Source organism: Entelurus aequoreus, linkage group LG08 (genome assembly GCF_033978785.1).
Source record: "Entelurus aequoreus isolate RoL-2023_Sb linkage group LG08, RoL_Eaeq_v1.1, whole genome shotgun sequence".
Lineage (NCBI taxonomy): Eukaryota > Metazoa > Chordata > Actinopteri > Syngnathiformes > Syngnathidae > Entelurus > Entelurus aequoreus.
Genome location: NC_084738.1, coordinates 46752250 through 46779782, shown reverse-complemented (window position 1 = coordinate 46779782; position 27533 = coordinate 46752250). Strand labels below are relative to the sequence as shown.

The window sequence follows — 27533 nt, the reverse complement described above, 5'->3', positions numbered from 1 at the left end:
GCATCAGATGCATAAGAGGCGTGAGAGGTATCAGATGTGAGGGAGGCGTCAGCGATAGTAGATGTGAGGGAGGCGTGAGAGGCATCAGATGCGTGGGAGGCGTAAGAGGCACCCGATGTGAGGGAGGCATCAGCGATATTAGATGCGAGGGAGGCGTGAAAGGCATCAGATGCATGGGAGGCATCAGATATATAGTAGGCGTGAGAGGTATCAGATGTGAGGGAGGCGTGAGAGGCATCAGATGCATGGGAGGCGTAAGAGGCATCAGATGTGTGGGAGGCGTGAGAGATATCAGATGCATGGGAGGCGTGAGAGGCATCAGATGCATGGGAGGCGTAAGAGGCACCAGATGTGTGGTAGGCGTGAGAGGCATCAGATGCATGGGAGGCGTGAGAGGCATCAGATGCATGGGAGGCGTAAGAGGCACCAGATGTGTGGTAGGCGTGAGAGATATTAGATGCTTGGGAGGCGGGAGAGGCATCAGATGTGAAGTGAAGTGAATCATATTTATATAGCGCTTTTCTCTAGTGACTCAAAGCGGTTTACATAGTGAAACCCAATATCTAAGTTACATTTAAACCAGTGTGGGTGGCACTGGGAGCAGGTGGGTAAAGTGTCTTGCCCAAGGACACAACGGCAGTGACTAGGATGGTGGAAGCGGGGATCGAACCTGGAACCCTCAAGTTGCTGGCACGGCCACTCTACCAACCGAGCTATACCGCCTTGTGTGGGAAGTGTGAGATGCATGAGATACACAGGTGGCGCTATAATCCCAGAGAGGGAACTAGTTAATGCAGCTGTTGACATATTGAAACGACGAGCTGCTACATCGCCTCTGAGTTGTTAAAAGTTTGTGCTAGATAAATCCTGCCTCTCCCTTGTATGGTAGAAGGATGTGGCCATAAACCGAGTAGTTGGTCAACTTTGACGTTCAACTTCGACTCAGAGATGGCGAAAAAAACACGAAAAGACGCTCGTTTGCACCCACTTTTTTTTTGGTATAACCTGTGAGAGGATTTTGATTAATTCTTTATCTGAACAAGATACAAACATCCCATCAGACGGCAACCGAATGCCAGCGACATTGTACAGTAAGTGATTTTGATGTTTTATTTGTAGCTTGTATTTTTTTATTCAGCACTTAGCAATATTGCTCCATGCTCGATCTTTTTATCACTCAGCTTCTAAAACTTGTAGCTCATTCTCTGTATATTCACGCTCAAAAATATCATGCTATGGATCATCATTTGTTCCCAAGGAGTCGTTGTTGGCTCTCATAAAGTCCGCCATGGGTGTTGTTGTTGAATAGCCAACACTGTGATGCATCTATAAAAATGAATACACCACTGTAGACTTAAAGTAACCAAAATACGGAAAATTTTCCATTTCTAATGTGCTTGTTACTACATAACATATATACTCGTATCATGTATGTCAAAGTTTGGAGGCTTTTGAATGTTTTAAAGAGCGCTTTCAAGGCGGAATAGAGTGACGCCCATTACCTTCAATGTTAGCTGACTTTTGCTAAAGTTTATTTACAACTTAGAATGCATAAAAAAAGAAAAACATATTTTTGTCTCACGTGAGGATTGTGAATGGTAAACAACATTTCAAATACCCCTTTAAACACAAGGTTTGACATTACGTTAGTGTCAATGTGCTGCCCCCTGTTGTAATGGAGGGCAAACTGCACTTCGTTGTTGACGTTACATGTATGAAAGCACAAAACAAAAGCAGTTTTGTGAAAAGTAGTTATTTTATTCATATTTTACAATCCTTTATTGGTGGCTGTGTCATGATTTATTTTTCCCGTGCTGTCCCGGCAACAAAAAGAAAGGAAGGCAGGAGAAGAGGCTGACGCTGACCTCTTTTTCCTGCCGCGTCACAAACGTCAACAAAAGGTTAAAAAGTCAGTCAGGCGTTCCTTAAAAAAAGACGCTTCCTGTTTGCTGCGAGGTTAAAACCAAAAAAATATACACTCTAACAAAATAGAAAATATAAAATATAAAGATGGTCTCTCGTCCAGCTGCTGCTCCAAACATTGGAGGAATAAAGTTGTGGTTTTAAAAAAGCCTTCAGTGAAATGAAAAGGGCCACGCTGGAGGTTTCTACAAAGAACCATCAAACACTTCCTGAGACGTGAAGGAAACTTCGAGGTGGCGTCAGAGAGGACGGCAGGCGGTGAAAAGCCAAGCGGCGTCACGCTTGTTTGTTTGCACCCGGCGAGAACACGAAAGGACACAAGTGCACATTTCAACAAGAACGTCCGTTAAAGTGTCTTCATGGCCACGAGGACGTACATTCTTCTCAAGTACAGTAGCTCAAAAAACATTCAGATGTTGGCAGGCCACAAAAAAAATATTGTGACGTCTCCGCGGCGACCGTAACAGGACACAGTCCTGGTAGGTGCATGCTGCCTGGTGGCGAGACGAGCCCTTGTTGGAGCAGAACCAGAACAGGAAGTCAACCCATTGTCCTGCACTGGTGCTGAAGCTAGTTTAAAAACAGGAGGGGGCGGAGCCTGTGTTCTTTTGACAGCCAATCATCTTTGGTGTTCTGGGTCAAAAGCAGAATTGGGCTTCTAAACTTGAGGGATTGTGTGACGTGACAAAGTGTGATAGGGGTGCAAAGAGCATCCTCCTTGGCCAATCCAGGAATGTCAAGAGGACAATGTAGAACCTGCTCGTCTGCTCCTTCCTCGTCACCAGCGAGCCGTCACTGGAGGTCACGGTCCTCCAGGTAGCGGTACTCAAAGGTGAAGCCTTCCTTCTTGCGCTGGCCCCACTTCTCATAGTCAAAATAGATGTAGGTTCCCTGAGGAGGCGACAAGAAAAAGCACATTTTAGAACTTTGGACTAGAGATGTCCGATAATATCGGACTGCCGATATTATCGGCCGATAAACGCTTTAAAATGTAATATCGGAAATTATCGGTTTCAAAAAGTAAATTGTATGACTTTTTAAAATGCCGCTGCACGGAGTGGTACACGGACGTAGGGAGAAGCACAGAGTGCCAATAAACCTTAAAGGCACTGCCTTTGCGTGCCGGCACAGTCACATAATATCTACGGCTTTTCACACACACAAGTGAATTCAAGGCATACTTGGTCAACAGCCATACAGGTCACACTGAGGGTGGCCTTATAAACAACTTTAACACTGTTACAAATATGCGCCACACTGTGAACCCACACCAAACAAGAATGACAAACACATTTCGGGAGAACATCCGCACCGTAACACAACATAAACACAACAGAACAAATACCCAGAACCCCTTGCAGCACTAACTCTTCCAGGACGCTACAATATACACCCCCCGCTAACCCTCCCACCTCAACCTCCTCATGCTCTCTCAGGGAGAGCATGTCCCAAATTCCAAGCTGCTGTTTTGAGGCATGTTAAAAAAAATAATGCACTTTGTGACTTCAATAATAAATATGGCAGTGCCATGTTGGCATTTTATTCCATAATTTGAGTTGATTTATTTTGGAAAACCTTGTTACATAGTTTAATGAATCCAGCGGGGTATCACAACAAAATTAGGCATAATCATGTGTTAATTCCATGACTGTATATATCGGTATCGGTTGATATCGGAATCGGTAATTAAGAGTTGGACAATATCGGAATATCGGCAAAAAAGCCATTATCGGACATCTCTACTTTGGACAGTCCAGATGTTTTTGCAGGTGTGCTCAGACGAGACAAGCTGACCTGTTCAAACTCGTCCGTGATGGTTTTGGGCTCTTCGTGCCTCTGGAACCACATCATGTATTTGGTGTGGAACCTCCATGACTGCTTCTTTAGGGCTTTGGCCGCCAAGTACTGAGCCTTGGTGCCCTGAGGACACACGTTTGGACTTTAACGATATATCTTCATCATCATCATCTTCCACGCTCAGGCCCTGCTTACCTCCAGGTAGTAGAAAATAAAGAAGAGCGTTTCCGTGGAAAGCCTCTGGTAAAACTCCACGGTGTCCGAGTGGGGTGGCGGCATCTGGTGGTGGAAAGGCAGGATGGGGCAGGGGTTCCTCATGAGGTACTGCCTGTTTGGACAAGGGGGGAAAACACACGTCAAGCAATGGTGATAATATTTCACAGCCTGTGCATTTACTCTTAAATGTTAGTTGTTCCCAACAGGTATAAAAAAAGGGCATCTCTATCCTCCTTCAAAACCGCAATAAAAGTTCACCTCCAGGCAGCTACAACCCTAAACTAACACTTTCCCCGGATTGCTAATAATCAAATGTAAACAATCAAATGCAGATACTTTTTCTTATGCCTTCTGATCTCTCTCTCTCTCTCTCTCTCTCTCTATGTCCTCTACTTGCTGTCCATATCCTACCCCCCCCTCCACACCCCTGATTGTAAATAATGTAAATAATTCAATGTGATTATCTTGTGTGATGACTGTTTTATGATGATAGTATATATGATAGTATATATCTGTATCATGAATCAATTTAAGTGGACCCCGACTTAAACAAGTTGAAAAACTTATTCGGGTGTTACCATTTAGTGGTCAATTGTACGGAATATGTACTTCACTGTGCAACCTACTAATAAAAGTCTAAATCAATCAATCAAACCCTTGTGGGCTGCCTACAATGCAAACTCCAATTAAGGCTGTGTGTCTTGAGTGTGCGTGTCAATTGATTCCACTCTAACAGGACAAAAGAAGTGTCAAACCATGCCAATGAAGTATAATAGGAGGCTGTCATTTATACAGTGGAACCTCGATTTACAAATTTAATTAGTTCTTCAACACTGTTCGTAAACCGAAAAGTTCGTATAGTAAAGCAGATTTCCAAATAAGAATCAATGTAAACATGAATAATTGGTTCTAGCCTCGACAAATGTCCCTATTTTAGTTCAAACAAAACAACATTCCACACTTTGAAGACATTGTAATGTGTGTATATATTAGGGTTGTCCCGATACCAATAATTTGGTACCGGTACCAAAATGTATATCGATAATTTTCCAAATAAAGGGAACTACGAAAAACGTCAATATTGGCTTTATTTTAACAGAATATTTACATTACATTAAACATATGTTTCCTATTGCACTTAAATAATAATTTTAGAAGGCTAAAATATAAATTAAAAGGCATTAAACACATTGGTCTTTTCTTGTTGCAGTCAAAGAACAATTTACAATTTTCCATATTGCATATAGTCTGCCATAATCAAGGATTAGGTCAGAATAGAACAGAAAGCTTATGGTTGCCACTCCTTGTCTGTGCTTTAAGAAAAATACAATTATTAGTAAGTACTGAAAACAAGACTATGGATAAATGTACACAGATAAGCCATGTAGCAGGTAAAACACAGATTGTTAAAGACAAACACAAATTGTAGCAATTTGTTACAAAATTCAGTCATTTCACTTGCATTAGTTGACGCTATGATCGAGCGATCTTAACTCCGCTAATATTTGGCATCAAGCCAAGCCATAGGCGGCGATCCAATGCCGAGCACCCACGTGGGATTGATGGCAAATTCTTTCTCACCACCAAGCAAAAATGCTCAGAAAAGTAGGGACAGATTTACCGCCCGTCCGAGCACCCACTGGCAGAAATGGAGATCGGTGCCTATGAGCCAAGCAGCTGTGTGCGCGTCTACATATCTACCGGTACATGTTATGTATCTACATGTTATGTATCTACATAGCAGAGGAGCTGGTTAACTCATGACAGTAGCGTATGTGTGTTTGTGAGAATGGCAACGTGTTGGCTGAGTGACGAAATTTAATGTGCATATTAAATCAACACAAGTATTATAAACAAATTAATATGACAGAAAAAAAAAACTACAATAAATGTGAAAACTGTGCAAGATAGCACTTTATGGACATAAGTAGGGCTGCAACAACTAATCGATTAAATCGATTACTAAAATAGTTGCCGATTAATTTAGTCATCGATTCGTTGGATCTATGCTATGCACAGAGGTTTTTTTTATTTTTTTATTTTTAATATTTTTTTTATTTTTTTTTAAAATAAACCTTTATTTATAAACTGCAATATTTACAAACAGCTGAGAAACAATAATCAAATAAGTATGGTGCCAGTATCCTGTTTTTTTCCAATAAAATACTGGATAGGATAGAAATGTAGTTTGTCTCTTTTATCCGATTAATCAAAGTAATAATCGACAGATTAATCGATTATCAAATTAATCGTTAGTTGCAGCCCTAGACATAAGAGATTCAAAAATAAAAACCAATGTAAGAATTTTGAAAAGGGCACCTGACGGCCATAAGTTGTAACTACACTTCTCCATATACCGGTAGATAAAAATAGTGTTCATGTATGAGATCTAGTCTTAAACACAGGGCTGCCAATTACGGGCAAATTAATAACAAAGATTATTTTTATCAATATTGAAATCATGATTACGGATTGTTAGGTAAAGCGGTGTTGGGGTGAGGTGTGAACGCAATACCATCATGCAATTTGTAATGTGGAATGAAAAGGCTACAGATCAACTTTATCCATATATCTGAAGACAAGATTGTAGCTGAGATAGGCTCCAGCGCCCCCCGCGACCCCGAAGGGAATAAGCGGTAGAAAATGGATGGATGGATGGAAGTATTTATTTTTGTTCAATAATATTATCAATGTGTCAGCTCTTTTTCTCATCACATGATGCTATATGTCTATTTTTACATTTTGATAGAGGGAGGTATTTTCTTTAAAGTTATTTACATTTATATGTACATGTACGTGCTGTATCGGGACGGATCCATTAAGCGTTTAAGTAGAAATATGTCGTATAGGAATTAACTATACTCAATAACACATTAACAAAATGGTGTGTCACATAAATTGTTTTTGAAGTAATACATTTGTGACATGAAAAAAAGACAAGTAATGTAAAAAAAACCTTGGGTTTACTTTTTTAAAATCATCATAAAACTCAAAGCAGTTTGGCTAATGAAGATGAAGTCTAATAAACAATCTTTGTTCTTCTCCAACAACACCTCCTAGTGGTTCAGTGCAACAGTTTGGCCAACAAAAAAAACAGAGTGATACATCTCACATCGAATACACAATCTTCACAAAACATTATAGCTACTATTTATGTTATTTGAACACGATACAGTTTGCAGTTAAATAAAGGACGAGTGAGACTTTATAAACAAGTTGTCGCAACGTTCCTGACACATCGACTGCTGCATGTTTCCTCACCTCATTAACTCAGTGACATCTGATGGATGCTGTACTGAGAGAATGAAAGCAACCTCAACTAGTTTTCTCCTTCGCTGTATACTTTTAGTGTAGGACAGATGTGTCTGTCTCCAATATTGTCCACACCCGTCTCCATCTAAAAACAGCAGTGCGCTCTTCAACACACGCCGAAACTCCACAGAAATGAAGCGAATCTCTGGAGCAAAGTCCGTATAGTTTGTCCGGCATGATTTTCAGGCCAAACGATGCTAGTGCGAATGCGCCAGCGCTACTGTGACTTAGTTTCCAGGAAGTAAGCAGTGTTGCCTAAAATGCATTAGTAAATTAAGTTTTTTCTGTAATAAAAAATGTAAATGGTATTACTAACCGTTGGGAATTTTACCGCAGTTTAACATTGTACCGTTTACCGTTACATCCCTAATAGATACATGTATCAGAAATACATACATACATACCGTATTTTCCGCACCATAAGCCGCACCTAAAAACCAAAATTTTTCTCAAAAGCTGACAGTGCAGCTAATAACCCGGTGCGCCTTATATATGGATTAATATTAATATTTATTTTCATAAAGTTTAGGTCTCGCAACTACGGTAAACAGCCGCCATCTTTTTTCCCCGTAGAAGAGGAAGCGCTTCTTTTACGGTAAGCAACCGCCCCCATAGAAGAGGAAGCGCTTCTTCTTCTACTGTGAGCAACCGCCAAGGTAAGCACCCGCCCCCGTAGAAGAAGAAGCACGCGGATATTACGTTTCATTTCATTTGTGTGTTTCTGTAAAGACCACAAAATGTCTCCTACTAAGAGACACGCGTGCAAGGTTCCACTGACTTTTGATATTCATGTGAACCGCACTGTGGATACAACGGGAACACGTACGGTGAATATTCGCACCACAGGGAATGAGAAGTCGTCCTTCACTGTTAGCTTGCCATGCTAACGGCCAGAAACTTCCACCCACGGTGATATTCAAAAGGAAGACCTTGCCAAAAGAGAACTTTCCAGCCGGCGTCATCATAAAAGCTAACTCGAAGGGATGGATGGATGAAGAAAAAATGAGCGAAGAGACCTGGTGACTTTTTTCACGTTGGCGCACAAGATAGTTCGACATATCTGGGGATTCCACCAACGTATAACACTTCATATTACTCGACATATATTTTTTTTTATAAAGTATAGGGATCTATTCCATTGTATAGTTAAATAAATAAATAAATAAATAAATGGGTTATACTTGTATAGCGCTTTTCTACCTTCAAGGTACTCAAAGCGCTTTGACAGTATTTCCACATTCACCCATTCACACACACATTCACACTCTGATGGCGGGAGCTGCCATGCAAGGCGCTAACCAGCAGCCATCAGGAGCAAGGGTGAAGTGTCTTGCCCAAGGACACAACGGACGTGACTAAGATGGTAGAAGGTGGGGATTGAACCCCAGTAACCAGCAACCCTCCGATTGCTGGCACGGCCACTCTACCAACTTCGCCACGCCGTCCCCCAGTTAAGATTTTTTTTGTTTGTATCTGCTTTTAGCAGGAAGATATAAGCCCCTTGCATACTCAGATAGTTTGCGCACTGCTTGCTGCACAACAGCCATATTGGCTGCCCACCACAGTTTTTCACTTTCGGGAAGAAGCGACGTAACCGAATCAAAGCAATTGGGGGGGCTTCTTTTGGCAAACATCAATAATTCACATGGGGTTTGGAACTTAACCCCGACAAACATCTAGTGTATATACTATGGGTTTAAAGGTATGCCATAAACACGGTTTGGTGCCTCGCTCAGCGGGTTGCGGAAAATGTTATGTTAAATGCAAACAGCTTTAAGTGCCCGCAGTTAATTTGCCAATAAATAACTAACAAGATTTCCTTTGAGTAAAATGCAACAGTACCAGTTTATAAAGGGTGAATGATTATCTTATTTAAAATAAAGTATCTTATCGGCTGAATCACAGCATAAATAGTTCCAGTTTGTAGCCCCGTTCCCCATCTCTACTGAACCATGGCAGCACCTTCCTTTCGTCCTATCCGCTTGTCTTTATCTGATTATTTCACCAGGTAGGCCAAGTGTTTCTAAAAAGGTGACTTTAGCAAATCCTTGGCACTTTCCCTAGTCATGAGTCTTGCTCGCCAAAGGCTGGACTGCTTTTGATTACAGAGTAGATGCACAAATCAGTCAATTCCCAGTTGCACATCCCAGCCAGGACATACAAGGTAAACATGAAACTAAATCATAATGAAAACCTTGAGAAACCAAGGTAAGTTATGCAATTTTGTTATTCTTATAGCCAGACCTGCGTGTTTATTTCTGTACCTGACGGTTTTGGCAACAACTGTGGCCTTCCTCAGAGGTTGTCACGTAACAAATAAACACAGGTCTGGCTATAAGAATAACAAATTGCATAATTCTCTGAAGACCTAATGAAACTACGGTAATTGGACTACAAGGTAGTTATTTTATTCTGTAAATGTTATTTCGTACAAAAAATAAATTGAACAATTTGTTTCCCATTCATATTACACCAAAACATGCATCTAATCCGATCAAAGAACGCCCCCTTCACACAAGCCATATTTAAAATTTCGTCCCTCCCTCTCACTTTGTGCACCACGTGGGAGCTCTGAATTGTACCGTAAAACCAGATTTTACGAATACACTGCCATTACATTTAATCATTTTATAACAATGTGCCGTGTCTCACCTGATCCTCTCCGAGTCAGACGGGTGGGGCATGTGCGTCCACACGGCCTCCTCCATGGCTTGCTGGTAGAGATGCTCTTTGGACAGGGGCGCCGGCCCTAGAGGGCACACGCCCAGCGAGGGCGGGATGTTGACCTCCGACAGGGAGGACTGTGAGGCAGAGGGGGGGCCCGAAGATGCCGTCGTGCTGGGAAAAATATCTGCAGAGACATCATCATCGTAATCAAGTTTTGTTTATAAGTGTCTCATTTTGTTTTCATTCAACTTTTTCTATGTCTGCCCTGACCCAACCTGCTACTTGATGTGTGTGTGTTACCCGAGGCAAGGTGCAGAGGGGGCATGTCTCCGTCCATCCCTGAGCTGAGCGCTGCTCGCTCGGCCATGGACTTCAGACTGCTGAGAGGCTCCTGGGGCTGATGTGGATACAAAAGAGGACACATCAGTTGTGATGTCACAAGACTTAGGAGTAGACTGCGGACTGTAGAGAGTCTCCTTAAAGGGATGGCATTCTCACCTTGATGCTGTCAGAGGATGTCGAGTAGGACAGCGGTCCGTTGAGCAGACCGCCAAGGCTGGTCACCATCTTGGCCTCGCTGTATGAAGCCGGAGACAGCGAGCTGGAAGACAACGTCAAGGAGCCCAGTAAACAGGGGCCAGTGTCCTTCCTGTGAGGGACAAAGCATGAGCGGGTGAGTCTGAGTTGACGATATAAGCGTGATTGTAAACGCCAATGTCTCTCACTCACAGCTGGTTTGCTGTTGAGGTCAAAGACAGAGATTGGCAGCTTTGTGATTGGCTGGCACTGACTGGGGAGGAGTCCGTTGCACTGTCTGCTACCACAGCGCTGTAACCTGCAACATAAGCATTTATTTATTTATTTAGTTATTGCAAAGTAGTAGTAATATATGATTGTATTAGTAAACATATGATTGAAACACTTACTGCTGGATCCGTTCTGCTTCTGTCTGCTGGGCGGTCTGACAGAGAGTCCGGCGCTGCCCCCGTTACTCCCGATCACACCCACGCCGCCTACTGGTGTTAAACTTGCCGTGTTCTGTGCCGCCAACGCGGACCCTTGAACCGCAGAATGGCTGGAAACCAAACCCAGAATCCCTGAGCTTGACATTGAACCCAGTAGACCACTTGTGGAGGATGTCGGCCCGCCGACTGTCATGCTTCCGGCGCCAACAGAACTCCCCAATCCGCTGGTGCTTGGTGTGCTGATGCCGCCCAAAGAACTGAGTAGGTTGGAACCCACTGCGCCCGATGCGGCTGCCTGAGCGTAGGGTGCCGGGGTGGAGTTGGACAGTAGGCTAGCCATACTGCTTAGGGACGCCGGCATCCCTGACAGGCCGAGACCCGCAGACATCGGGCTGGTAGAACCGGACATGCTGCCTTTCCCTAGTGACATACCTAGGCCCAGTCCGAGGCTGTTAGAAGTGGGTGTGGGCCGCGAAGGTACCGGAAGCTGAGAGTTGGACGTGAAGAACCCCAGTGTGCTGTTGTTGGGAGGAGACAAGGCGGATGGGGCAGGGTAGCTATTGATTGAGCTGCCAGGATTGGTAGCGGGCACTAAGGAGGAGGAGCTAACACAAGTTTTGGACTGTTGCTGAAGAGCAGCCTGGGACTGCTGCTGGGTGGCGTTGCTGTAGCTGCCGGCTGACATGTTGGAGAGGAGCCCCCCTGAGCCGCTTCCCCCAGTAGCCATCGCCGCCATGGAGACCAACGAAGAAGACATCAGTCCCGAGACAGATGACGAAGAGGAAGAGGAGCACGACGACGATGAAGAGGATGACGACGAAGAGGGGTTGCCGTTCTTCACGGGAGACTGAAAGGGGAAGAAGACTTGTCTTGATGGTTGTGTCGACAAAATCCAGAAAATGCAGTGACTCGCTCCGCCCTGATTGGTCAATCAAGTGATGGACGCTCACTGAACTCACCTGACCAACTTCACTGTCTGTTGAGCGCCCTCGCTTCTTGTCGTCTTCAGAGTTCTCCTGATAAAATAAAAATAAGTTATACAGTATATACACAAAATGTATGGCCTATGAAAACAAAGGTTACAATGCAAGCTCAAACTTCGTTACCCAGCGAATCTCAATGACAACGAGATAAAAAGCTTCCCTCACCGTGGTGCAAGTGGCGGGCGAGGGGGGGATGGGTGAGGACGAGGTGGTGGAGGTGGGCGTGCTGCTGGAGTGCTGGAAGAGCTCGTCCTCCAACTGAGAATTTCCCGGTGGGGAGGTAGCGACCAGTGACGGTGCTGAAAGGGGACACACAGAGAAAGCACATCAGGGGCAGGGACGTCCTGTGAGCAACATGGACGACATGGAACGCCTCCTTACGAATGTCCTCCAGGTCAAGATCGTCGTACAGAAACTCGTTCTCCTCAAAGTCTGGTTCCTGTGACGAGTCTAGATAGTACTCCACGTCATCCTAGCACGGCAAAGAAGATGCGGATAAAATATACTGCAAAAAGGCTGATACCTCATGAAGAGGATGAGACGCACTTCCGTACTCACACTAAGGGCTCAATCTATTCGAGATTTGAGTGTACTGTATATATAAAAAATAAATGCTGTAATCCCCTTGTTTTACTTTGTTTCACTTCTGTGGAGTCTTGAGTGTGCGTTAAAGATAAAACCGCTGTTATTAGATGGCAACAGGTGTGGACGCTTGCACAACACTGCTGTTCTGCTTGTCTCTTTGGAGTCACAATAGCAGGACAAAAGGCTACCAAACACTGCCAAGATGTGCTCCCCATTGTGAAATCATGCACCTCCTGCATCTGTGCAAGAGTATGCGAAAATGTAATTGTGCATTGAATAATTATTTCACGCGAGTACAATCATTACACTAAATAACTCAATAGTTTTGTATTGTGACATTTAATATACATGTTTCACACTATAAACTATGATTAGGTCAAGCAGAGGTGTTCAATTGATAACGCTCGGGCTACTCAGAATGTGTCTTTTTTTTTTTTTTTTTTGCACCCCAAAAAACGGATATATAGAGCTAAAAGCCTCATGTAATGACAAAAAGAGGGAATATTAATGCTATTGAAGAAAAACACAAAGTTTTGTATTTAAATATAAGACTATTTATTTCCAAATTACATGACGTCACATTCACGTGTATCCCTCCAGCCCACCACCCTCGGGACCGCAAGTAACTTGCTGACCTGTGGGAAACATTATGTTTAACCTAACATATGAATAATCGTGATGTCAATTTTGATCATATTGGGATTATTACAGTATTTTGGCTATAATCGTGCAGTCCTAGCAGAGCATACACACAGACGTTAAGGCGTGTGATGTAAATGTAAGGTAAAATAGTATAAAAAGTTTCGATCAGCCCCAAAATGTGATGACTTCCTTATTCCATTTCGGACATTTCCTAAAAGTTAGACAAAAATCCGCTGACAGCATTCTGAGTTATTTTGCAAACTAACTGATAGCAACAATTGCATAACATCCTGGCTGAGGTAATTATTGTACTATCGAGAAGTAGGGTAAAAGGCTGATATTTTAATGAGCGATCCAAATGTTGGCATCTGCAGTTGCACAGGGCTCAAATTTAACTTTTTAATTACTAAAAAAAACTTCATTTATTAATGCATTTTAGGCAACACGAAGTCAGGCGCATGCGGGCTATCGTCGTTTGGCCTGATAATCATGGCGGACTAACTACACACACTTTTCTCCGGAGATTTCCACTTGGAGTAAACAGAGCCAAGCGCTTGGTTTAACGTCATTTTTCCCTTGTTTCCCGGTGTGCATTTAAGAGCGTACTGCTGTTAGATGGCGACAAGTGTGGACAATATTGGAGACGGACACACTCGTCCCCACTCTAAAAGTATACAGCGAAGGAGAAAAACTATTTGATGTTGCTCTTATTTTCTCAATACCACATCCTTCAGCTGCTGTGTCAGGTGATGTGTCGTGAACTTTGTCACAACTTGTTTATAAAGTCTTTAGTTTGTTGACTGGGATGTTCATCGTCTTTTAACTGCAAACTGTATCAGTGTTTAAATAACATCAATACTAGCTGAAATGTTTCGTCATATCAATCGAACTGAACGCAGGCAGTAAATATTGTGTATTCGATGTGAGGTGTCACTTCTGTTTTTTTTGTTGTTGGCCAAACTGTTGTACTGAACCACAAGGAGGTGTTGGAGAAGAACAAAGCTTGTTTATTAGACTTCATCGCCATTAGCCAAACTGCTTTGTGTTTTATATTTATATCAAAAAGTAAACGCCATGTTTTTTTAAATTAATTGTGGGTTTTTTCACGTCACAAAAGGTATTACTTTAAAAAACATTCATGTGACACAGCATTCCTATACGACATATTTCTGCTCAAACTCTTATGGGTCTGTCCTGATACAGCATCTACAAGTACATATAAATGTACCTAACTTAAACAAATAAATAATAAAAAATACCTTTCTCTATCAAAATGTAAAAATAGAGATAAAGGCATCATGTAATGACAAAAAGCTGACAAGTTGATATTATTAAAGAATAAAAAAACTAATATTTGTCTTTAGATATATGGATAACATTTATCTACAGCCTTTTTATTAGACATTACAAATTACATGATGGCATTACGTTGAAACCCCAACACTGCTTTACCTAACAATCAGTAATCATGATGTCAATATTGATAACAATAGCCTCGAAAGATAAATAATGTTTGCCTCGGTGCCCTACAATATGAGCCCTCCTTTAAGGCACCTTGCTTTGACCTTAAAAAGTTAACATTCGAGGCCTGTCTGCATTATATAATGCTGCATTGAGGGGTTGCAATTCACCATTAAAAAGTGACAGTCATTTTCAGAGGTTAGATTCTAGACAGCACTACACTATCACAATTTGCACACTCAGGAATGAAGTACACAGTGTACTTAATGAAGTGTACTTGTGGAAGGAAGTGTGACATTTGAGACTTATCAACAGTTCCCGGTGGTGCCTCAAACCAACCTTGATCTTCCTGATGGCATCCACCTGCACAGAGTCGTTGTCCAGCATCCTGAGTATGGTCTCCAGCATGCGAATATGGTGCCGATGCTTCTCAATGAACTTCTTCAACTCCTCGATCCGGTCTTGCTTCTGTGGAACGCCGACATCCAGACCCAGCCGGGTGAGGCAGGACAAAAAGAAGAAGAAGAGGACAAATGTGAGGTGCGATGTTCATGTAATAGTTTTAAATAAAGCCAACGTGACAACTGCAGGATGCAGATATTAATCACATGTTTGTGGAATGGAGCGACCCATCAGAACCATATGTCATTTATGTTCAATTTCAATTATTAACAGGAGAGTGTAAAATCAAAGTAAGAGCATGTAGAAAGTTTAAAAACAGCACATAGGACAAAGAGGTTGTTACATGCTAAGAACTTTATGGCTAAACCAGTTCAATGTTTATTCGATATTTAATCATCCGCTCTATCATACATGCTTCTCATTTCATTAATTAGGGTGAGCTCAATAGGTTTGTGGGGTCCCAACGGGTTCAAGAAAGAACTCTGACTGCTGTGGTCACATGGACTCAACTCATGTGATGTCATTAATAAACAATGGCAGCATGTTGTTGCTTGACCAGAAGCCATTATTATTGTCTTCCACCAGGGTCCACGTACATGTCAGCTCAAGACTCTGTGGACATTTAATGCTGACTGAGCACCATGCTTAGCTGCAGAGTGTGGCACTAAATAAAAGAACGTTTGTGTGGACCGTCTCATTTATTAAACATCAACACTACATTCACCAACACAGCGAAGGAAGACAACTTTTGCTGACTGCTAGAGTTTGAAAGATCCCAGGAAATTACATCACATCTTTGGAAGGTTGTGATTCAATTAAAAATAATTATCGCAGCAACTATGGCAGCATAACTGGTTACATTTTAAATTGGAATTTTTAAGTATGACAATGTTAAAAAAAATAAAATTGTTAAATCAATTTTCCTCTATATCAGTGGTCCCCAATCTTTTTGTAGCTGTGGACCGGTCAATGCTTGAAAATTTGTCCCACGGACTGGGGGTGTGTATGTGATTTATTTTTTTTGTTTTTTTGTCATAAAGAAACAACAATCATGTGTGCTTACGGACTGTATCCCTGCAGACTGTATTGATCTATATTGATATATTATGTAGGAACCAGAAATATTAATAACAGAAAGAAACAACCCTTTTGTGCGAATGAGTGTAAATAAATGGGGGAGGTTTTTTGGGTTGGTGCACTAATTGTAAGTGTATCTTGTGTTTTTTATGTTGATTTAATAAAAATAAAAACATTTATTTTAATTTTTTTTAATTTCTTGTGCGGCCCGGTGGTTGGGGACCACTGCTCTATATCATGTCAGATGGGGCAGCACGGTGGTACAGGGGTTAGTGCATGTGCCTCACAATACAAAGGTCCTGAGTAGTCCTGGGTTCGATCCTGCGCTCAGGATCTTTCTGTGTGGAGTTTGCATGTTCTCCCCGTGACTGCGTGGGTTTCCTCCGGGTACTCCGGCTTCCTCCCACCTCCAAAACATGCACCCGGGATAGGTTGATTGGCAACACTAAAATTGGCCCTAGTGTGTGAATGTGAGTGTGAATGTTGTCTGTCTATCTTTGTTGGGCCTGTGATGAGGTGGCGAATTGTCCAGGGTGTACCCCGCCTTCCGCTCGAATGCAGCTGAGATAGGCTCCGCAACCCCAAAAAAGGGACAAGTGGTAGAAAATGGATGGATCATGTCAGCTGCGCCTTCCTGCAAGAGTGCTGTCTATAAACATACAGCGCATAGACATATATCAATTTATTTGTAGCCACAAATTAAATTTACCCCGTCACAAATTTGGTTCACCATTACCCCGTCACAAATTTGGTTCACCATTCCTCGTAAACAAATTATAATGGTACTGTTGCAGTATGTATCGTAACTCCACTTCTCAACACCCAGAGGACAAGACATAGCAGAAGTGATCTGTGTTGCCAATTTTGCGACATTGTCGCTACATTTAGTGATTAGAAGTATGTATTAAAGATGAAAGAGCGCAATTAGTCTTGCGTTGTGCATTTACTAAGCAGGCAGGCACGAAAGCCCAAGTATTTGCTAAGCAAGAGAAGATCCACCACCAACCCAGATAGCGTGCTTCCCACAGTTGTCTTTTGTAGTTTTTACCAAAAAAGGTAATTGAAAATCAAGTTTTCAGAGCAAAAAATTCTAAATGGCCAAAATAATGCAGTCCTAGTAGCAATTCATACGTTTAAATCAGAGGTCTCAAATGCAATTAGACTGGGCACTGCTGGAGGTGGGGTCTGGGTAAGGCTGGGCCACACAAAGTATTCACTACAGAATCACATTTTAACCATGTGACTAAATGTGTTAACTATTTCTACCAGTAACTATAGTGATCCTGACTATGGTGGACCTTAAAGGGGAACTGCACATTTTTGGGAATTTTGCCTATCATTCACAATCCTTATGTAAGACAAGAACACATATGATTTATTTTTTTTAGTACATTCTAAATATTAAATAAATGCGATCAAAAGTCTGCTTACAATGGAGCCCATGGAGTCGCTCTATTCTGCCTATAAAAGCTCTTAGAAAACATCCATGCCCCTCTATTAAGGTTTTATTTACATGCTGTAAGTATATATGTAATGAAGTAAAGGGCACATTTATAATCACATTAAATATTTACGCACTTTGATCACTTTAAGAATATGCGGTGCATTAATTTCAAAAACGCATCAAAACGTTCGCTTTCCCCCCCCCACTGCATCCCTGATTATTACTCACTGCAGACTTCCTGAGAGCCAACAAACATAATAAAATATCACTTACTGTGCAAGGTCTACTGTCATTAGGATGCCGAGTGATAGAATCTTTTTTTATTCCCGTTTTAGAGGAAAAATGACTGATAATCCTCACGAAGAAAAGGGGGGAGAAACTAAGCGTCTTATTGTGTCGTTCTCGCGATTTTCGGGTCTAAATTGGCTGTCAAAGTGTACCAACGTGTCGGATTACATCCTCGTACTTCTACTATCCAGGTGAGAAGCATGATTTATGATCTACAGGAAACTTTCACGAGCAAAGGAACTGAGGAAGCAGCTTCCCACTCGATGTAAATATAGGGACACACGGTAGTTATAACGGCGCTGCGAAAATAGTTTGTGTGCGTTAGTGCTTATAATAACAATATCACTAATACTTGGTTACAATTCAAGTCACGAAATGTAAATGGAGTATTGTTGGCGCTCTTTGGATTTTTTTTGGGGGGTGGGGTTTTATGAGCGGAATAGAGGACTTCCCTTTGGCTCCGCTGTAAGCTTACTTTTATTTACAAACAAATACATCCGTCGTCATGTCTTTAATAATGATTGTGAACGATAGGCAAAATTCCCAAAAAAGAGCCGTTCCCCTTTAAAGGGGCTGTTTGCAACATTTACACAGGTGTCAAGAGGGCGCTAAATTTCCAATGTATTTGAAGCGTTATATACTGCCCTCTAACGGCTTCTAGGGTGTAATGACATAACTACGTAAGTACGCACACAAATTAGCTTTGGGTTTGTTAGCTAATTAAAGTGATCAGGATAGTTAGTGTCAGCTATCATTAAATATATATTCTATCATAACAACGTGACTGCAAATTATTATTTCCTTCACTTGGACTACATTTGTATGTGTGCATGTGCTGCTTTTACATACGTGTTGACGAGATAGGGTGAGCGACCGACGTAAACAATAATTTTTTTCGAGCTGGTAAAAATTGTTATTACACAAGCTTAGTAATTGTTAAAAATATAGACAGTTTTAACACACGTGTTCTGGTAAACCACTAATGGTAACATAACATGGTGTTGTAATATTGTTTTGAAAAATATAACTGTGAGCAAGTTGCAAACAGCCCCTTTGTGTCATAACTGTAAAATTAACTAAACATTTTATATATTGACACTGTGCTGAGTTTGCATGTTCTCCCCGTGACTGCGTGGGTTCCCTCCGGGTACCCCGGCTTCCTCCCACCTCCAAAGACATGCACCTGGGGATAGGTTGACTGGAAACATCAAATTGGCCCGAGTGTGTGAATGTGAGTGTGAATGTTGTCTATCTGTGTTGGCCCTGCGATGAGGTGGCGACTTGTCCAGGGTGTACCCCGCCTTCTGCCCGAATGCAGCTGGGATAGGCTCCAGCCACCCCGCAACCCAGACAGGGACAAGCGGTAGAAAATGGATGGATGGATGGATACTCTTGAGATGTTCGGAGACACTTCAGCTCGCTTACAGGTAGTTGCTCATGTGTTGCCAAATGTGTGTTTGCTGTGCTGTCCTTTCTGTGCCTGCACCGTTATTGTAGTGGGATACAAAACAGTGATAATATACTGTATTTAACTTTTAGCCATCCAGGGTACACAGGCTGCAATTACACTAAATTTAAGTAGAGGGCCACAAACTATGGACCTGTGGGGCACATGTTTAAGACCCCGGATTTAAATGGAGAAAAGTTTGCTAACTGAATATTCTTCAGGGAAACGTGCAAATAATGCAATTCCTTTTTTTAATGAACCTTTGTAAAATGATAACTGGGTAGGAGTAATTGCAATACAGTAGACTACGCTGCAAGCGTACTTGTGTGTGTTTGTCTCCCTCGTTCGTTAGCCATATACATGTGCATGTGTGCACCCCAAATGTTACTATAGAGTAGCGATAAAAGATTTGTAAGTTGTAAGCCTAGAAAACACATGACTGAGAGAAAAGACTGACCTCCTTGTCGCCTTTCTTTTTTTTCGTCTGGACAGACAGAGACTCCACCTCGCTCTCAAATTGGTCCACCTGCATGTTCAGCGTGTCTATCGTGTTCTGTGGGAGAACAGGAAGAAAATGAAATCAAAAACGATCCAGGTGAGTGTCTGAACTTCCATTATGGACGCAGACCTCCAGTAAGATAGGCAGCTGAACCAAAGACTGACCGTTAACCACATGCCGACCTCCTCCTTCTCCCGCTGGGCCGGGTCCACCTTCTGTGCCAGACCTAGACCCTCTTTGGAGTACGCTTTGGTCTTCGTCTCTCTTTCCACAATCTTGAAACGCTCCATTTGCTGCGGGCACCACACCAACAAGGATGAGTAATGAGTTTAAGAGATTGTTTATGGTTTGAGCTTATTGAGTTTAGTCTTTAAATGTGTGCTACAGTTTTGTGCTTCACTTCTACTCGTTAATTATAATAATAATAATGGATTAGATTGTATATAGCGCTTTTTTATTATTAGATACTCAAAGCGCTCAGAGAGAAGTGAGAACCCATCATTCATTCACACCTGGTGGTGGTAAGCTACATTTGTAGCCACAGCTGCCCTGGGGTAGACTGATGGAAGCGAGGCTGCCAGTTTGCGCCTACGGCCCCTCCGACCACCACCTATCATTCATTCATCATTCATTCACCAGTGTGAGCGGCACCGGGGACAAGGGTGAAGTGTCCTGCCCAAGGAGACAACGGCAGCGATTTGAATGTCAAGAGGCGGGGAGCGAACCTGCAACCCTCAGGTTTCTGGCACGACCGCTCTACCCACTACGCCATGGGTGTCAAACTCTGGCCCGCGGGCCAAATTTGGCCCGCCGGTATTACACCGCATTCACCGCTAATACTCATACTTGCCAACCCTCCCGATTTATCCGGGAGACTCACGAATTTCAGTGCCCCTCCCGAAAATCTCCCGGGGAAACCATTCTCCCGATTTCCACCCGGACAACATTATTGGGGGCGTGTCTTAAAGGCACTGCCTTCAACGTCCTCTACAACCTGTCGTCACGTCCACTTTCCACCATACAATCCGTGTGCCGGCCCAGTCACTAACTATATGCGGCTTTTACATACACACAAGTGAATGCAATGCATACTTGGTCAACAGTCATACACGTTACACTGAGGGTGACCGCATAAACAACTATAACACTGTTACAAATATGCGCCACACTGTGAATCCACACCAAACAAGAATGACAAACACATTTCGGGAGAACATCCGCACCGTAACAACATAAACACAACAGAACAAATACACAGAACCCCTTACAGCACTAACTCTTCCGGGACGCTACAATATACACCCCCGCTACCACCAAACCCCTCCCCCCCAACCCTGTCCCCGCCCACCAAGTTAATGTTGATATTTATCTCAGAAGGCTGCAAATAAAAAAGAGGCATTCGATTTTTTATTTAAATTTTATTTAATATACCATTAATGTTTTTTCGTTTGTTTTTTGAAAGTTGATTTTGCACTATTAAGTTATATAAGCGTTGCTTGTTCCATATTCAGTGTTAAAGCAAATCAGTGTAGCAAACTAAGCAATAATTAACATTTTATTCATGCACTTTCTCTTGCTACTTCAAGGCTTGAATATTTGATTCATTCATTATTGTTATTTTATTTTCAAATGTATTATTAGCCTGTGGAAAAAGTTAATGTTGATATTTACCTCAGAAGGCTGCAAAAGAAAAGAGGCATTCAATTTTTATTTAAATTGTATTTGATATGCCATTGATATTTTTTAGGTAGTATTATTATTATTTGAAACTGGATTTTGCATGTCACTATAAAGTTATATAAGCCTTGCTTGTTCAATAGTCAATGCAAAACTTGTTTGGGTCCCTATTAAAAGGTTAATTTGTTCAACCTTACATTTTGGCCCACTCTGTATTTGAGTTTGACACCCCTGCACTACGCCATACCGCCTAATTATTGAATTGATGCACAGTATATGTCGTATCTTTGTAATTAATTAGCAGTATTTTAGAAAAAAATTATTCTCTGTGTTTTACTTAACAAGTTAAAGCTGACCACCTGTAGGTGGTTGATGTTTCCTATGTAAGACAGCTTAAGACGCGTCCACATCAAATTGTATCAAACGACTAAACATTATCTTGCTTTACAAGCCGGAACCCATGATGAATATTCCGACTCACAGTTTCTATGAGTTTGCGGTTCTCCACCAGCTGCCGCTTGTCTTTGATCTCGTTGGACGCCACCCACGTCTTGATCTGGTCTCTAAGACGCTGAGACGGACGAAAAGATAGAGCCATCATGGAAGGTAAACTTTAAATTAAATGCTTCAAGTCCCTGCATGCTGATTGGCTAACACACAAACCATGTTTTTTATGTTTTTTAGGCTTCTGGAACTCACCTGCAGCTTTTTAATCTCCTTCTTGAGGTCGGCTTCATACTTTTCCTTCTGGTTGGCGTTGGCTGCATTGTGAAGCTGTACACACGACCAAACGGGTCAAACTCTTTAAAGACGCAACATGATCAGTAGACCCGTTTTCTAAGTTCACCTTTGAGAGCATATATACACACAAATACATACATACTCGTCATTGTGCTTGGCGGTCAAATAAATAAGTACTACTTCAAACATGTTAGTAAATGTGTTTTTAAACCTTGTACTGAACTCGAGCATGCTGGTGATAATGATTATGATGAACTGTCTTACCTTCTGCCAAATGTCTTCAAATTGCTCCACTCCTTCCGCTACTTTCTTCAGACATCGATCTATTTCACCTGGACGAGGACAAGAGCAGACGGAGATGACGCGGACGCACGTGAGAGACACACTCTTCTGCATCCAAGCTGCTGCTTCATCTTCACCTGCCGGCTCATCAGAAGCGAGCAGAGCGTACAAAAGTTTGGAGCAAGTTGACTTCAAGGCAATGACGCTGCTGTAAAGGTTATTTGTGGATCAAAGTTTTCCTCCTGGCTAATACATTCCGTTTTTCCTGTATATTTATTTATTAGTAATGGGGCACCACAAATACATTTTGGCTGCCATAAAAATTTTTGGCCCTCGCTCATTAACACTTTATAATGGGGCTGTCTGTTAATGTAGCTTGTCATTATAACTCTGTACACAAAATGACATCTCAACCCCGCTTCTTAACACACCTGCTCTGCCAGATAATATGAAGATGGAGCAGAAGGGATTAATTAGTGTTGTTGCTATATTCAGTGAGTTACAGAACCCGGTAGATCAGTGATTCTCTCTTGGTAATAGGACCATTTTCACTAGGTCGGGGGTCTTTGGCTGGTAGAGATTAGGGATGCACAATATTATCGACCGATAATGGTAATTACGACGTCACATCGATAATGAAAAATCAACCGATAAATCAGCTGATAATAAAGGCTTATCATCTCTGTGTTTGTCGTTGGTCTCACTGTTGTGGCTTGTGTTGCCACCTGTCTCCCCAACCCTTCCCCTACGGTATGCACGCATATTTCTGATGTCATGAAACCGTCTGCGTGGCCTGTTACGTAGAGAGAAAAAAGCAATATGGCGCAGCGGTAACCAGTGTGGGCTTTCTTTAGGTTGTTTGCAAAAAATGTTCTGGAGAAATTAAACAAGAGGGGTTAAAGGCGAGCTTCAACACCATAAAATCTGATAAATCACCTTTAAATTCACTAATGAATCATGAAGTTGCCTGCGCTGCTAAGCCGAGACCTAGTGTTAATAGCGGCGACCGCAGCAAGCGTAAATCCACAGAACTGCGAAAGGGACAAGCGGTAGAAAATGGATGGACGGATGATGAGAAAGCGTTTGATAAAAGGCAACAGTTTGAAAGAAAATACCTTAGAGTGAAAGAACTTGACGATAAAATGAGTAATTTTACATGTTTAACTTCATGGTTCATCTAGAGCCACAGGCTTTAGTTAGTTTACCTTTCATGTTTTCTTAGTGGAAAAATGGACTTTACTATTTGAACCTTGATTTCTTTATGTTCAACAATTGAATGTTGCCTTTCTAAGTGGCAGGCACTTGTTGCCCTATTTTATTCCCGGCAGGTAAAAATATACCGTAATTTCCGGACTATAAGCCGCTACTTTTTCCCCTCGTTCTGGTCCCTGCGGCTTATACAAGGGTGCGGCTTATTTACGGCCTGTTCTTCTCCGACACCGACGAAGAGGATTTCGGTGGTTTTAGTACGCAGGAGGAAGACGATGACACAATGATTAAAGACTGACTTTTCATATACCGGTAGGCTGGTTATTTTGATAACGTACAGGCGAGCACTTTGTATTACTTTGCAGCGTTGTATTATTTGTACTCTGCACGAATGCTGTTCGCCATGTCAAAGATGTGAAAGTTTGATTGAATGATTGAAAGATTTATTGTTAATAAATGGGACACTTTGTGTTCCCAAACAGTCATCTCTGTCCCGACAATCCCCTCCGTGGTAGCAGGAACCCCTATATACTACGCTAATTACACATCAAAACCCTGCGGCTTATAGTCGGGTGCGGCTTATATATGGAGCAATCTGTATTTTCCCCTAAATTTAGCTGGTGCGGCTTATAGTCAGGTGCGGCTTATAGTCCGGAAATTACGGTAATTAAATTCATTTTATTTTTGTCAATCCACAAGAGATGTGACTACTTGTTTCGGTGTTGTTGCTAACCGCAATGCAGAATCGTATTGGCTTCATTCTATTGGCCTCATGTATGTATGTTGTGTTGGACAGACTGTTTTTTTCATTTTATGGATTCATATTTAGAATGAAACAATTGACAAGTTGAAATATCAATAAATTCTAAATTGTTTTGCGCTACGCAATTATTTTAATTGTCTGCATGGGACAAAATTAAAGAAGGAAGTATATTTGTACTCAAATTACAGTTACTTAAGTAAATAAATATCAGTTGATATTACCCTTATCCTTGTATATTTTTGTTAGAGTGTATACATTTTGGGCAAAAGTGTGACTTGTTAATTTCTTCTCACAAAATCTTGCCTAAATATCGGTCTGTAAATCATCGGTTCAAATTTCTATTATCGTGCATCCTTAGTAGAGATGTGGCATTCGTGAAAGAGTTGAGTCTTCTGAACAGCTCTCTTAACCATCAATTAAAGTTGATTCCCAGTTGCAAATCGTTTGTTGTTGAGAGTTAAATAAAAACAAAGAGACTCAGAGTTTTTGCAGTTGATTAGAGCGTAAACTGATAGTTGAGATTATTAAAGTTTTTGATAATTTTTCCAATTTTATGATATTCTGAATTTTTTATTAGCTGCAAACTATCCATCCATTTTCTACCACTTGTCCCTCTCGGGGTCACGGGGTGGCTGTAGTCATCCAATTTATTAAGTAATACATTCTTAAAATATTTAATTGCGTGTGTAGTGATGACCTATTTTGGCTGCCACTTGTCATTAAAGGGTGATGACGGGTCGCAAAGCCAATTAAGCGGAGAACTACTGCTGTACACTTTTTTGAAGAAGACTATCTACACAAATGTAGCAACTGTTTCTGGTCTTATTCGACACTTCTGGAGACTCTAAGGTGAAATCATGCATCGCTCTTCTTAAGAAGATGCCCTCATGCCATCGATAGATTACAGTCCTGTGGGAAAACACTTATAATTTTACTGGATTCCCACTGCATGCATAATGTCTGCTGATTGTGGCACAGCCGATACGTTTCAATTCTACTCAATGTGCACCGGCCCTCCGCCACATACAGAGTTTCTATTTTTGGCAGACGCCAAGGCACAGCAAGTCAATGCAGCAAACATCTGCCCGTGCGGGACAGAAAGTCATGCACAGAAACAAAATAAAACATCCAGTGTATTTTTTAAATAAAATACTCCATGTAGGGCTGCGGTTATTGATTATTTTAGTCATTAAGAAATCGATCGATTGTTTTTCAATTTATGAAGTAATCGGATAAAACACTTTATAATGCGTATTTTAGAGAAAATTGTTGAAATAAAGAAATTGTCATAACCATTAATTTGTTCTAATAAAGACACTAACAGTGAAATTGCACTTTTAAAATGTGTGCGATAATAAACATTTACATTTATCTGCCATTTGCCGCCACAGATCACGGCACCCACACACCAGCGCTCTCATGTGCGCGCTTTTGCAGTGGCCGTGCAGACACTATGTCTGCTTTTTTAAAGTTCCGACCACTCTATGCGGCCTAAATTTGATCTATTTCTATTAGATACACACATTAAGCGAATAATCGAAACAACAAAATATGAATGGAAGCTTTTTCTAATCGCATTAATCGGTTAATAGTTGCAGCCCTAACTCCACGTTCAAGGTGGATCGTATTGAACACCTCGAAACGTCCTGATGGGCAGGGACAGACCTGAAGCCAATTGGTCAGTTTTTCAGATGTTATTCTACCCTATTCACACAATTGTTGAGGAAATACTTATTTCGGAGGACAAAAATCAACGAATTGTGCTACAGGCAAAGCCTGTGACAGCTATTTTGAGGGTCTTTGTGAATTCAGACCTGACACTGGGGTGGGAGAAGCAGGTGAGTGGTTAGCGGGAGTTGAACGTGCATGTGCATAGCTCGCCAGAGGCATACTTGCTGCTTGCTGTTGCATTGCTACGAATAGAAAAATAAAAAGGTAGTCGTTCTGCAAGGCAAAGCTGTAGTCTTTTCAGCAGGTCAAGTGAAGTCCGTGCGCATTACAAGACGCCGCCGGTGGGTATTGACAGACCGCATGGAGCATGGACACCTTCCACAGCGGAGACGTTACACATCCAGAGAAAATCTGGGCTGAAATGCTGTTTGTTCTTGAAGAAAACTTTCGGCCCACATCAGACTGCACAAGTCAAAAAGATTATTTTCATCCACACGCTAAAAAACATGTCAAAGTAGTTTGCAGTTACGCAGACAAAAAAAGGTCAGGTTAGTTTAGGCCAGGTTTTGTAGTGTTGTTGGCCTTGTTGAAACCTTGACGCAACAACAATAATGTAGTGGTGCAAGCTTACCTTGTAGTTTCCTTTTATCAGCCATGCCAGCCACTGATGACTAAGATGATGACTAAGATGATGTCTTCATACCTTCTTTCACTGCAGTTGAAAGAAATGAAGAGTACAGAGTCAGAATGGCTTGCTGATTTTTTTTTTTTTGGTAAGGCAACAAGTTCACTCTTTCACCTTTACTTCGCAGCTGTGCTGCATCAAAAGCTGAATATGGTATGTAATGTATATTTTGTTACATTAAAGAGGTGCGGCCGCACACAAAGCAAGGTGGCTTAGTTTCAATCATGCATGTTAGGGGCTGTCATTTGGCCGAGCTGTCACTTTGTGCACTCGAAATGACAGAAAGGCGGCGAACCAGTTGTGCTAACTTAGTTGCAGCAAAGCAAGCTAGCCAACTATGCTACAGCAAGAGACGTAGTAGCAGCAGGGCGACATTTATAAACAGTAGCAGCTAATCGACATGAATTCAACCAAAGTTCCCGCTCGAGCGTTCCTTAGCAACTAGCATTTCTTCCATGAGGAAAGCAGAGAGGACACGAATGTCAGTGAGGAAGCTGCAGTTTCCAGTGGCGTCGCTATTGGATGTTGGACACAATTCTTGCCAAGCAGAGTGAGGCAGAGAAGAGGGACACAGATGCACTACATTACTGGGCCTGGAAGCTATTTACCTGTATGTGTCCTGGGTACGATTTTCCCCCTCGGTCTTCCCACTCTGGTTAATCTTCGACGGTGAAGTGAAAAGACTATTTCTCCCAAAACTGTCAATTCTTCTCGCAAACAATCAGCCCGCACATCCAAGATGGCTACCAGGAACACCTCCTCCTTCGATGCCCTGCTGGACAGAAGTCCCGCCTTCT

At 41.9% G+C, this 27533-nt stretch overlaps 1 protein-coding gene across 3 annotated transcripts; it reads right to left on the bottom strand.

Annotated features, from left to right (window-relative positions):
* Positions 1-1635: 1635 nt before the first annotated feature.
* LOC133655965 (CCR4-NOT transcription complex subunit 3-like) lies at positions 1636-27533 on the bottom strand. Of its 3 annotated transcripts, XM_062056650.1 has the most exons (19): positions 27345-27533; positions 26683-26763; positions 22391-22458; positions 22085-22159; positions 21867-21956; positions 19873-20001; positions 19667-19762; positions 14891-15019; positions 12245-12335; positions 12029-12162; positions 11840-11896; positions 10842-11727; positions 10645-10750; positions 10414-10564; positions 10216-10312; positions 9901-10099; positions 3916-4048; positions 3718-3843; positions 1642-2814 (listed from the first exon to the last, which is right to left on the bottom strand). In XM_062056650.1, exons 2-19 carry the CDS (start codon positions 26705-26707, stop codon positions 2716-2718), a joined length of 2691 nt encoding a protein of 896 aa, XP_061912634.1. In that variant the 5' UTR covers positions 26708-26763; positions 27345-27533; the 3' UTR covers positions 1642-2715. The 3 variants fall into 3 exon arrangements, with proteins under 3 accessions (XP_061912633.1, XP_061912631.1, XP_061912634.1); XM_062056649.1 differs by lacking the exons at positions 26683-26763; positions 27345-27533 and adding an exon at positions 26409-26658 and having other exon boundaries at positions 1636-2814; positions 14891-15016; XM_062056647.1 differs by lacking the exons at positions 26683-26763; positions 27345-27533 and adding an exon at positions 26409-26658 and having other exon boundaries at positions 1638-2814.

Excerpts from the sequence above, each read along its gene's own strand:
- LOC133655965 (XM_062056647.1), bottom strand. The coding sequence starts at position 26,451 with ATGTGTAACGTCTCCGCTGTGGAAGGTGTCCATGCTCCATGCG. Across the intron at positions 22,160-22,390 it reads TTGAAGACATTTGGCAGAAG|CTTCACAATGCAGCCAACGC; the intron begins GTAAGACAGTTC and ends TCGTGTGTACAG. Across the intron at positions 10,751-10,841 it reads GAAGCAGAACGGATCCAGCA|GTTACAGCGCTGTGGTAGCA; the intron begins GTAAGTGTTTCA and ends CTTATGTTGCAG.